At 39.6% G+C, this 12983-nt stretch overlaps 1 protein-coding gene across 2 annotated transcripts in view; it reads right to left on the bottom strand.

Annotated features, from left to right (window-relative positions):
• fibcd1b (fibrinogen C domain containing 1b) overlaps positions 1 to 10467 on the bottom strand; it is a 141664-nt gene extending 131197 nt beyond the window's left edge. For both annotated transcript variants that reach the window (XM_059358165.1, XM_059358166.1), the window contains exon 1: positions 9603 to 10467. In XM_059358165.1, the coding sequence (XP_059214148.1) occupies positions 9603 to 9674 (72 nt within the window). In that variant the 5' untranslated portion in view covers positions 9675 to 10467. The remainder of the gene's footprint in view (positions 1 to 9602) is intronic.
• Between the last annotated feature and the right edge of the window lie 2516 nt (positions 10468 to 12983).

Here is a 12983-nt window from a genome sequence, read left to right as displayed (position 1 = left end):
ACAAACATGCACGAGGGGCTGCATCCTGCAGATGGAAATCTAATGCCTTAGCCTGCCTTGTCTCCCTCTCCTCTTCACTCCCTCTCACACTTTTAGCTCTTCTGCTGTGAAACCCTGCCCATCAGGTCAGCTTGCTGACACATCTGTCAATACATGCTCTGGGAGGTAGAGTATAACCTTGCCCTGCGGTACCTTCCTAATGTTTTCTACTCAGCAATGCTTTCTTTGAATCCATTCAAAGGCACAAAGGAGACCAACAGAGTGACCATGTACATTATGCTCTCTGACATGTGTGTTTATAGCCACACATTCTCACATCCACAAAATCAACACAATTACCAAAAATCACAAATGAATTAGGTACAATTACTTTTTATAGCAGCTGTTGTGTTGGATGTGAGTGAGCCCTTGGTAATGCTTTGGGGCTTCCGTGATGAGACTTGTTACTGATCCAGGAGCCGACTGGATAAAGACTCCAGCAGCATGTGTGGTAAATCTGATTTCTCCTTTGTTGGAGCTATGTGGGATTTTGAGCAGCTGGAATATATCTGCGTCATCTAGAAAAAAAAAAGGTACATGTGCCCCCACTAGCCTTCTGCCTGCTCAACGCCGATCTGGGACCGACTGTGATTCATATTTTCCAACCCTCCCGTGTCCTTTCTACTCTTCTCGGGGTTACTCTCTTTTGTTTCCCTACCATACTCTTGCTTTGACAGAGTCCTGTTTTCATTCTTGTTCCTGTTCTTTTTTCCCCCCTTTGTGCTCTTTTTCTCTCAAGGCCTTGTGGCCACCTTGCAGCTCCCAGAAATCTGATATTAAAATGTCCTCTCCCTTCGTGTCAGCAAGAGATATAGAAAGGAAGAAAATGAGAAAAAGACATAGAAGAGCGTGAGGGTCTGATAACAAAGGCTGATAAGGAGGAAGAACAAGGCCAGAAACCCATGGGACAGCTGCTGTCATTTATAACCTTCAGCCTAGTAAAGCCCCTGGTTTCACCGGGCTACTGTACATGAATGTTACCCAAAATGGCTCCATCTATCTGCAGCAGAAACCTAAACAAACTGAACACGCTGCTCCATTAAGGCACCAAATCACTTCCTATGCAAAAAGCACTCTTCACTTACGTAACAACTTGACAGTAATGGCTCGTTACCGCTTTGATACACCAACACACACACTCCTCTCACACATTCATACCTTTATTCCAACAATAAGCCTGCACTTATGTGAACCACTTAGGTTCTGATCCAACAATTCAACAATGAATTTCAACTATGCAAAGCTCATATACAGATGTGTCCAAAGCTTAAAGGCGGGATGTTGTAATGATGAAAAATGATCAAAAGAAGAGAGGCGATTAGAGAAGGAATCGTGTGAGAAGAACATGCCCACTGGAAGATGAGAAACATGCTGCAACATTAAGACTTTGAAATTCATTATGGTTCATGCCAATAGAAAGGTGGTGTTATGAAGAGCAGTACCAAAGTGAAATCAATGACACCGAGGGAATGCTTTTTTTCTTGATGAATTGAATAACTCTCCCTCTATTCCCACCCCCATACTCTTCTTTTAAAGAAACAAAGGGTTGATGCAAGCACATGATCACACAAGTAGAGCATGCAAAGACCCACACAAATAAATCACTCTGTCTTTTTATGTACTGTATGACTTTTAACCACAAGCAAACACAAAGACCTAATTTCATCATGCTCTACTCTGAGCCTTCGTTCAAAAGTGATCTACTGTATGTATAGATGTATGTGCAAATAAGACAACGTGTATACACTCATAAGCCCCTTTCACGTGTGCACTGCAACCCAGAAATTTCCTAGAAATCGCTCAAATGAGCTGTTTGTAAGAATGCAAATGTAGAAATTAGTTGCAATGAGTACAATGTCCTTGTAATGGACGATCGATTGGGCGCATAAGTGATTAGAGCAGGTCATAGTTCGAAGAAATCAGTGGGCGTGTTGATGACGTCGCCATCATGCCTCCGCCTCAAAACCAGAGGAAAAACAACCATCCAAGGGTGAAGAAGTAGAGTCCAAACCAGATCAAACCAGCATCAGCATCCAACACTGACAATCTCCTGTTGTTTGCTACATGTGTAAAAAACTTCAGAAACTGTCCAGAGTTCATATGAGAAAATGGCTAAAGGCAATATCGGCAATCCTGTCAAACCCTCACATTACTCTTGTTAGAAGCATCTCCAAGTTTGTGTCTGTACAGACGAAAGCTTGCACATTGACTGACAGTGAGAAAGGCACAGTACAATGAGTTAAAATAATCCAATTTTCACATGCTGTACTTGTCAGTGTGTAGGATTTGCACATATCAATGCATCTGCAAGCTGTGTGTTCTGGTAGGTGATCTGACAAATGGATGGAGCACTTTTAGGGCTTGAGAAACTTATCTTGGCGGGTGTTTCCTCAAAGCCACCCTGAGCGTGGCAGGACGAGCCAGAAGCCGAGGTTGTTAGAGTTGCACTGCTGCCATAGCAGGACCCCCCACAGGGAAATCACAGGCCCACTGAACCAGGGAACTCTCGGCGCTTTGCTCTGCTCCAGTCCACACTGCCTCCTATACCTCCAGCCAGCTCAGCAGGTTCATTAGCTTCGACAAGGATACCCACAAAACCAGCCAGCCCATCATCTCGCACAGCTCCAGTCTTCACCTCTTTACTTACTGTTACACTGTGATTGGAAAGTCACATGTACCAGCTTAGATCAGCGATTTTAAAGGTCACAATTTTCAAATCGCAAAGCTGTCATATTATTCAGAATTTACATAACTTGTGTTTTAACAAGCTGTAGGAAGTGAAAGTTGAAGCCGGCAGCTGTTGATTTCAAAATCTATAATGACTACATGGAAATGTTCTTCGTTCTAATTAATTAACGTTAATTCTTTAAGTTGGCAAAACAGCAAAAAAAAAAAAGACATCTTGGCTGCTGCATCATAAATATGCTCACTGTTGGCACGCTGGTGTCTGTAAATTTAAACTTGGCCGAAGATTTTAAAGTTTTAAAGAAGAAGAAACATCACGCTGTATCATTGTTTTATGTTTAGAGAAATAAACACTGGCCTGTGTACTTTTACTGTCCATAAAAAAACAAAGTAATCCATAAAGCTGGACCTCCAGGATTCAGACCTGTTCCCTGCAGTCTGTGAAGGTAATGATAGCTTAAAGGGATAATAAAAAATACATATTTTGTGTCTTAGAAGGCAGATATCTCTCCAGCCGATACCTCCAACGCTGAACAACTCACACCTTAACAATCTGAATTGATAAATAGCCATACAGGAAAAAGGAAAAAATATGTATGTTAGATTTTGGGGTGAACTGTCACTTTAAGCAGAAAGCCATGCTGCAACATGTTGTATGTCTTCAGTCTAATATGAAAAAAACAAAAAAAAACAATTTTAGAGCAACTTACCAGCTGTTTGTCATTATAGGTATCATAAGTGGCCAACTGTGCAGCTGATAAATATAAAAGCCACATCATGGTTACATACTGAACTACAAAGCAGTACAGCCTATCACTAATGTATTTTTGTGCTTAACAAATTTAACATAAACATAAATCTGTCATTTTCTTGATAGAAAAAACAACAACCTGAACATCAATCAACTGCAATTTTCTATGTGATTCTTTCAATGAAGAAACAAGATGAGTTTGACATTATATACAAACTTCTTTAAATTATAGAACATAATCCAAATTCAACCCTCTGAACCCCAAAACGTTTTGGTGGGTTTGAAAGGCATGTTGTCTTTAGAAAATCACCAAAATCACACCATTTATCATTGAAACTGTAAAACCAGAAACAATCATCCAATCATGTGTAATGAATGCTTCCATCAGGAAAGATAACCAAATCCAAGCCTAAAATAGTGATATTTAATCAAAATTTATTTGTGCAATGATACATTTCAAATTATGCCAAGAATATATCACTTACACTAACCAGATTCTGTTAATGTCATTGAATTATGCGCTCCTCAGTGCAGCTGGGAAGCAATGAACGCTGAGACCTGAGAGGTTGTTTACACAGAGCAGAGAGGAGAGGATGAGAGGTTGTATAAATGTAAATAGTTTGATATGTATAGCCTGTTGAGCCCTATTTTTTCCAACATTGGTAACACTTGTAGGCACTTGAACAATGTTGCATATATATATATATATATATATATATATATATATATATTCCATTTTTTTCTCCCATTTTTCGGTCAAATAAGTTATCAGAGAAATTCATCTGGAATGTTTTCCTTTTTTATAATGCCATTTTTATGATAGCATTATAACTTTCTTATACTGCACAAAAGACATTTTTGAGTTATTTCTACTAGCCATGATTGTACTGCTTCCATCAAGGTGCAGGACTTATATATTGTAATAAAAAATGAGGCTGCAGTGAGTCAGATGTGACAGGAGTAAAACAATAAATAAAAAAATGTCCTGGGACTGCTTGGGATTCAGAGGGTTAACTTACAACTGGCAAGAAAAACGGGAATTAAATATTTCCCATAAATTATTCAGCACTAATTAGAAGATATGGGGGAAGATGCATGCATGAAGGATGGTCAAGCTCTCTCAGATCTGCCTGATGTGCCACAGTTACCACATGTGGGGGCTAGGAGCATTAAAGTGAGTTAGAGCAGATTGATAAATCCTGGCAGGGATGTTTGTGTTTGTGTGTGTGTGTGTGTGCCGTGCTGTCATGCAAGCCCTGATATAATTTCTGAGCTGGGTTGCTGCCGAGTGTGTTTTTGATGGATTTGGGCCTGCAGTGTGTGTTCTGTCAAGAAAACCTTCCTCCTTTTACAGCTTTATGTTGGAGATACATAACTTAAGATCTCACAACAGTTAGGTGATTTGCTAACCTACTGATGTTGTTTGTGACTTTGATCCGTTTGTGTCAGTTCATGGTTTTAAAGTGAAGCTCGGGGTATAAAAATCAAACACACCGTCTGTAACGAAGGCTACATTCACACTGCAAGCCTTAGTGCTCAATTTGGAGTTATTGTTCAGATCTTTTTTGTTGTTGTTTTTTGGCTGTTCACATTCCTTTTTAAATATGGCCAATATCAGATTCCAGGGAGAACTGGTCAAAACCCCGAACCAGCCCAAAGAGAAGTCACACGAAGCTTGCTGTCACACAGGAGTAAACACAGAGGCCACTGAAGTCTGTGTTTACGGTTTTATTTACAAGTTGAGGTGCAGTGGATGCCAGGGAATTCATAAACAGATGATAACAAGGAGGAGGGATGAGAAGAAATTGATCTACATTTTTTAATTATGGCTTTTCGTGAAGCAATGGCTGATAGTTCTTCAGACGTGTGTGTGCGGATGTGAAATCCGAGCGAGGGGTGTTGGGATCGTGACCTGAATGGCTTCACTGAAACAGATTTCATCCAAAATTTAGGGTTTGTTTGCTCAGAAATGTAACAAATATCAATCTTGAGTGGAATGAAACACATTAATTGTGGTATGATTGTTCAGACTGATGTCACTTTGCAAAAACCTGATCAGCATCTGATTTAGGACCAAATATGTAAAGTGAAACAGTTCACACTGTTGTGACAAAAACAGAACTGAGTCATACATGAGCAAAAAAGTGTGTGTGTGTGTGTGTGTCATTTGAGCGTGTGAGCTGGCAGGGAACAGCTGTACTTTAAGGTACTCTACTTATATACAAACAGTCCTTTCAGTGTTTTGAAAAGTTTTGACTTCTCAGAGAGTTATTGATTGCCCACAACCTGAGTGGGCAACCCCATTGGGCTTCACAGACTTCTCAGCAATACTTTGTGTGTGTATGTATGTGCGCATAACCCATTTAAGATCTTAAATTGAGACAAAAGACAAGTTGCTCAAACTCAGCACATGGCTAATTTAAGCATGATGCCATGGTAACAGTTATAGCAAACACTCCAATAAGAAATCAATCAACCCCCCCCCCCCCCCCCAAAAAAAAAAAAAAAAAAAAAAAAATCAATATTGCAGTTTTCACAGCACAAAATTGCATCCCTTGTTGTTTGTGTTTCTTGTCTGGAATTACATTTTTTTTTTTCAGAGCAATGTTGGAGAAAATAAATAAAATGTAAGAACTTTAACAAATGATTACACCTTTAAATTAAATTTCCCTTACAATACTTTATTATTGGTGGCAGCCAGAAACCTTGACTTGCCTTATTGTTCTTTGCATTTCATTGCACATACTTTGTATGGAAGTTTCACCTGCATATTAACTCATGGTCGGCATTTTGTTTCGTTTGAGCATCTCGTTTTTATATACACAAGTTAAGAGCATATCTGACCCTGTAGGCTCAGTCTCTGTCACCTATTATCCGGTGAAATACTTTTCAAGGATGATTTTAAATTGCACTTGAATCTCCGTTTTACTCTAACTGGCCTCCGTCCTTTATAAAAGGGTACAGGCAACAGCACACCTACAGCAACAAATCAAATATGCAGAGTTAGCAGACAAATACTAAGCCGTGCTTTGTGATATTAAAACAAACAGAGACCACAAGAGATCTCTATTACCCCATCCCTCCCCACTGGGTCTGAAATGACTGTGTCAATAGCACCAAGGCTGGAGATAAAGGTTTGGTGTTACTGCTCAAGATTACAGACAGAGACAGGCTGACACAGAGAGAGAGAACAAGTATTTATGTGTGTCTGTGTGTGATAGCAAAATAACAAGTGCAGAAGAAGGAGACGGATAGATGTAGGGAGGAGAGGGACAGATAGCAGCATTAGCCATCCCCATTTCCCACAGCCTCTCATCACATCCAGCATCCCCCGATGCTGTCTGATCCAGAGCGAGTGCTGGGGTTATGGGACATGCTTTGCCTTTTCATCCTCCAGGCTAACCATTCAGCATATTAGAGCTTCATTTAGTCATTCAGAGTTTTTCTTCAAGAACACCGAAATGAATAACAATCTAAATTAATCACATTGGGTATCATTTTTTTCTTCCACAGACTGTTTTTCTTCTGGGCAGTTTATTGATCTGACAGACTGTGCGTACTGAGTCTCATATGACCATACTGTTTAGTATGCCGGAAAAAGATTTAGTATGTCCACATAGATAGTATGTTAAATGCAATATGCCAAACATACCAGGAACATGTTGCAGTACGCAAGCCAGCATTGTTCTCTAGCAATTCTGACCAACAATCAGCTGCATATATATGAGCAAAGGGTCAAGGTTTATGGTTGTATGGGTGGGCAACATGGCCAAAATCTTCTATCACAGCAGGTCGGAGCTACATGAAGCTAATGAACTATGACAATATTTTTGAGCAGATAACTCAGTATTGATATTGCGACAATATTTTAAGGTTGAATACTAGTATTATGAACACAATGTGATTTTTCTTGTTGTCTATGTAAATATAATGATCAGAAGCAAATACAGAACAGCTAGAACAGTGTGGTAAGTTCAATGTCATCACTTTACTGTAATGTAGCCTTTAAAACCAGGAAAGACAACTCTTATGCTTTATTACTATATCCAAAATCTAAGACAATAGCATGTCTCATATCATGATATTGATATAATATGGATATATATTGCCCAGCCCTATATTGCGGTATATACACGGTTGCCTATAAAGTTTGAATTTTTTATTTTTAGACACAATCCTTAATTGTGGTTTCGTCTTCATTGTGATGTGTTTGGAAGAGGTTGATTAATAAAGTTTTGAGAAGATATACACTTATATGTCATTAATAAATCACATTGTCACAGCAATTTCATGGAAAGGGGTAAAAAATATTTTATTCCAACTTTATGAGCAACCGTGTCTAATTTTATGTCACGATAATGGAAAATATGATAATACAGTAGGATCTAAAAGTAAGCTTGTTGTTACTGAGAACAACAAGTTTACGTGTTACAGGTGTTGCTCGCCCAAATCACGCTATTGCACGAGAATTCAACACTGATTTGCTGCATATTAAAGACTGTCCCAAACAGATCCAGCAGTGGAAAGGTATTGCCAATTCCCTACAGGTAGACACATATATTTGTTGCACATAAACCGCCATATTGCCCAACCATACAAGGCATATTATGATGAAGTAGTATGTCCCAACATACTGTATGCAACAGCATATATCTTTTTAAGGGTGACTGCAGTACACTCTTAATGCAAAAAGAAAACGTATGCAATTTGAAACGCAGCTAGAGATTCAGGTATTATATGAAACACAACATCAAATTAAAACCTACGGGAGACATATTTACTACCTGCATGACCTTTAAGTGAATATAACAGAAGGAAAGCAGCTTAGGGAAAACATTGTTCATACCCTCTTAGTCATTGATCAGCTCCGCCTCAGACGTATAGAGGTTACATCAGCCAACTGTAATGTATGGGAAATTAGCTACAGCCTTGAATCTATTGCTTATAAATGACTCAAACAGAGGCCCAGTTCAGCATGCCTCCATGCAAATGACTCATACTCAGCCATGAAATGTACTGAAGCACCAGACAGGAGGCAACATATCATCTGTCACCTGTCAAGCTCTATAACTTACAATGAATGTTCCATGAGCATCTTTAAATCAAGCTTGTGATTGACAAAAAACACATACTTGTAATCAGTCAAAGGAAAACTGAGAGCAAATACATGTATGTTTGGTGTAGAAGAAGGGGCGGGAAAGCAAGGTGATTCAGTATAGAACATTGGGCAGTTTATATCCCCAGCTGCCACCTTTTTTTTAGTAAATTAACTTGGACTTTACAGTAAACTAAGTTATTGAAAGGTGCAAGGTTCTTCCTATGTCAAAACATGTTTTCTATCGCTCTGAAGAAGTTTTCACAGTTTTAATTTCCCAGTGATGTCACATAAATCCCTCCTCATAGGTAAGAGGATAAGAAAGGGTTTTCAAAGAGGCGCCAAGCATTCTCTGTGCCCCCGAAATCCGATTCCAGTGTTTCCAGGGGAGCCCTTTCCCTCATGGGCTGTCAATAGCCCTCTACTGACCTTGTGAAACATTGACAATTCCCCAAAGTGAGCTTTTGCCTGGCTGCAACACAACTGCACGTCTGCTCCTGTCTCAATTCATCCCAACGGGGGGAGACTGGCCTAAGGAGCTCTGGAGTGTTAATGGCTAATTGGAGGATGTCTGTGTTGCACGTTAAAGCACTCTAAACAACAGAAATGCGATTTAGAGATATGCAACTGAGAGCAGGCTTTACATAGGAGGGAGGTTTGGGAAGATGCAGCTAAAGATGCGCAAACAACTCTCCTCACATGAATCTCCTGCTGAGGTTTTACCATCCCTCTCATCAGTTTATCGGTCCCAAGTAGCCTGATTAACACATCGAAGCGTCGCGTCAACACAAGTAGCCAAAGGGACTGTGTGATCTGCGGGTGGGTTAAGACATTATGACAGGAACAGAAGTGCCAGAGCCCGGGGAGTCGGGGTAAAGCTCATGTGCAGCTACAGTACTCTCTCTACAGTGCAGAGATTCGCCCGGAGAGCCACATTATCAAACCCGGCGTGGTAACACTGCGCAAAGCAGATGCACCACTCCTCTTTAAAACCTCCACAGCCCAACTGTACAGTACGTTGTGCGAACATACCTGGTTTTTATGCCGAGTCCCATCTTCGAGTTCAGAAGAGCTGTTCATGATTCCCCATTGGTCATTTACCATCCTACGGAGAATCTGCGCATCAGATCCGCCTGTTTGTTCCAGGCGACCGAGAAGAATAAACCCGCTCCGGGAAAGTCTTTAGTGATTTTAGCTTACTCCATGGAAAAATGGGGTATTTATCGTGGAAAAAAAGAAAAGAAGAAGAAGGGAGGCACAACTACTTCTGCGGCTCAGCAACCGCACAAATTACGCACCAATATTCCTCCCGTGAGTCTCCTGATTATCTGGTCGTTATTCCACTTAAAAAGAATGAAAAATGAGTGTTTACGGGCTCCAGATTTGTGCCTTGACTAACAGATGCATCGCAATTATGTTGGATTTAAAACAAATGAAAATAAACCCCAAAATGATCCAGAAAGCAAGTCGCAGTCCCTTTTACTCCACAAAAAAAGGAAGCGTCAAAATCTTCTTTGGCTCAGATTGCAAAGTGCAACCTGACCCTTTCTGTCCATCCACTCCCGGTTTACAGGACACTTTGAGACGCCAGGTTAGCCCACACTGTGTCCAGTTGTGACTGAACAGGTGAAGACAGGATGGGATAGGGTCGCAGAGCTGCCGCGTTCCTCTTTTTACTCTCTTCGCGATGAAGACTCCAAACGCCGAGCCCAGGGGGATGGATAGAGCCTCCTATATTTGCGCCAGGCTGATCTGGCTGGTATTTCACAGAGATGCCTTTGAAAAGACGGGTACGGGGGGGAAGATTAGCGCTTGTGTGCCGCACGGGGCGCTCCGTACCTCCGACTGTCAATCAACGCTTCCCCTTCGGTACGCACGCCGCGCTCCGAGGCAGCGTTCCTTCCCTGTGCCGCCCTGCCCTCGACTGCTGTGCCGCTGCCAAGCCCGCCCGCTACTTCACTTCCACCGCACCGTGGACCCTCCTATTCCACTGCACACCCAAACATCAGCAGATTATAGGAGAATGTGTACACCACACAGACTGTGGAATGGGTTAATGGAACATAATCCTGGATATCAGATTGCTCCTGCAGGGACAAAAAACGTGTGCATATCTGTTAAAGGATGCAACAAATTGCAGAGATCGTCTCGTCACAGTGTGTGCGTTATTACACCCGGATACCTGATTAGGTTTGGTGATTATCTCCAAGTCTGAATGACATCACCCAGCACTTCTAATTTAAGGGACAGTCTTTGTAGGGGCTGCTTGTCTGGGAGTTAAAAGCAAATGACTATAGTAAAACCAGATTAAACTTGTTTATTTATTGCAGAGAAATCAAATATAAAATCACCAGTACTTCCCTTAGAAGTTTAGAGTAGAGTCTTGAGGTCATTGGACCCTGTTTTAAAGCCAAAGGTCAACAGTGTGAATGGATGATGCAGAATATACAATACAGCAACTTTCACTTTTTAATTACAGTTTTACTATATTTAAGAAATACTGTGCATCATAAATGTGCAGTATATTACAACACTGTGTTATAAATGAATAAATATAATTTTATCATTATCATATCATATTTCATCATAGAGTTTTTCAGTGTAAATGTACAGTAATTAACTGGGCACATCTTTTAAATACATTTTTAAAAACTTTCTTTAGTTTACTCCTGTAATTTAGAAGTACAGTATTACTAGAAGTAAACACAATACTTTACTTTACTTTCATGTACAGTAACTAATTTGTCAATTAGTTACTGTACATTTCCAGTGTAAATTTACAGGAATTAAATACCAGATTTTTTTTTAATTTAATTAAAAATATACATTCAGTTAATTACTATATTTTAGGAGTACAATGTGTTACTAGAGATACATTTGCAGTATATTACTGTATTCTTGTAAATGTATAAAACAATACTGTTCTGTTTTTTCAGTAATTACCTGAATATTTACAGAACACTGTTAAACTTTTTAGTGTCAATTTACAGTAATTAACTGGTAGTAGCTTTCTTTTTTACAGTTTCTTACTGTGTTTTTTAGAAACAGTGTGTTAATAGAAATGCATTAGCAGAATATTACTAGTATTCTTGTAAATTTAATAACAATGCTGTTCAGTTTCAACAGTAAATTAGTGAATATTTATAGTACACTGTTAAACTTTTCTGTGTAAATTTACAGTAAACTCCAGTAATTAATGTCATTCTCTTTCAGTGCTGTAATCACATATTTTTCCCATATCACATAACAATAAACAGTATAAGACAGTGACATCAATACAGTAGTCTTGTTTCTGTTCAGATTTCACTGTAAATTGGCATCTAAGCTTTACAGTGTATAGTTACATTAGCAAGGCTCAGCACAGTAGCACTTGAAGGAAAACAATGAGGAATAATAGTGGAAAGGAAATGCACCAGGATGTGGTGAGTTTATAGAGGTTTGTGTCCCAGAAGTGTAGGAAATTCTCTCCTGTTTATTAAAGCATTATTGATTATTATAAAAGGGTAGTAAAAGGTATCACAGGGTACTTTAATAACCCAGTCGGGTTAACATTATAGCACGTGTGTTTGAACTCTTGGTATAAATTAATCAACAGTTTCCTACAGAAATCAATTCCCACCTTGACAGTTTTTTTCAGTGTACTCCGTTCCTGTTGACAGGCAGCACATCAGTGCCCCCCTCCTTTCCTATACACAGAGTCATTACTGTCAATAATGTGGTCCACAACAGTGGTCATGTTTTTACTCAGTTAAGGTAGTCTGATAGACAGATGATTAGAGGTCTAATCACTGGTGCAGGGACCAAAGCACAGCAGAGATTACTCATTCCTGTGATGAACCTGCTCTTACTAGGGGGAGGGGTATAATGCAAAGTAGGGTCACTGCTACACAATGTGCATTGTCAGCAGGTCTGACATCCACCAGTGGATTGAGGTTATGTTGTTAAGGTGGAATAGTTTTTCACGGATGACAGCCAATTGCCAGTTCAAAGTTATGACATATAGCATTAAGCTTGTTTTAATACGCTGTGAATTTGCATAGTTTTCTTTTCAAATAAAGATTAATTAAATAAATGGTCTTTGGTTCACAGCCAGCACAAAGGACCTGATTAATAGAACAGGGGTGACTGAGTGCTGCCATGCATATTGCACACCTGCTGAATTATGCACCTCAGTTATAATAATATCTCACAAGTATTGTTTAAATCCCCTGAAAATGTGTTTTCAAATCAAGTATGCATCATACCAATGAATATTCATCACTAAATAAGCAACAATCAAAGTTAAAGCTAAGAAAAAAATACATCCCTATCCACTCTTTTTTGAAGTTTGACCAACATTGGCGTGACAACACAAGTGAACAACCCTGTAAATGTATCTTTATACAATGATTCTATAGGTTACGAAATATAAAA

Source organism: Centropristis striata, chromosome 19 (genome assembly GCF_030273125.1).
Source record: "Centropristis striata isolate RG_2023a ecotype Rhode Island chromosome 19, C.striata_1.0, whole genome shotgun sequence".
In the NCBI taxonomy this organism is placed as follows: Eukaryota; Metazoa; Chordata; class Actinopteri; order Perciformes; family Serranidae; genus Centropristis; species Centropristis striata.
Note: the sequence above shows the minus strand (reverse complement) of the source record. Positions and strands in the feature narration are given on the sequence as shown.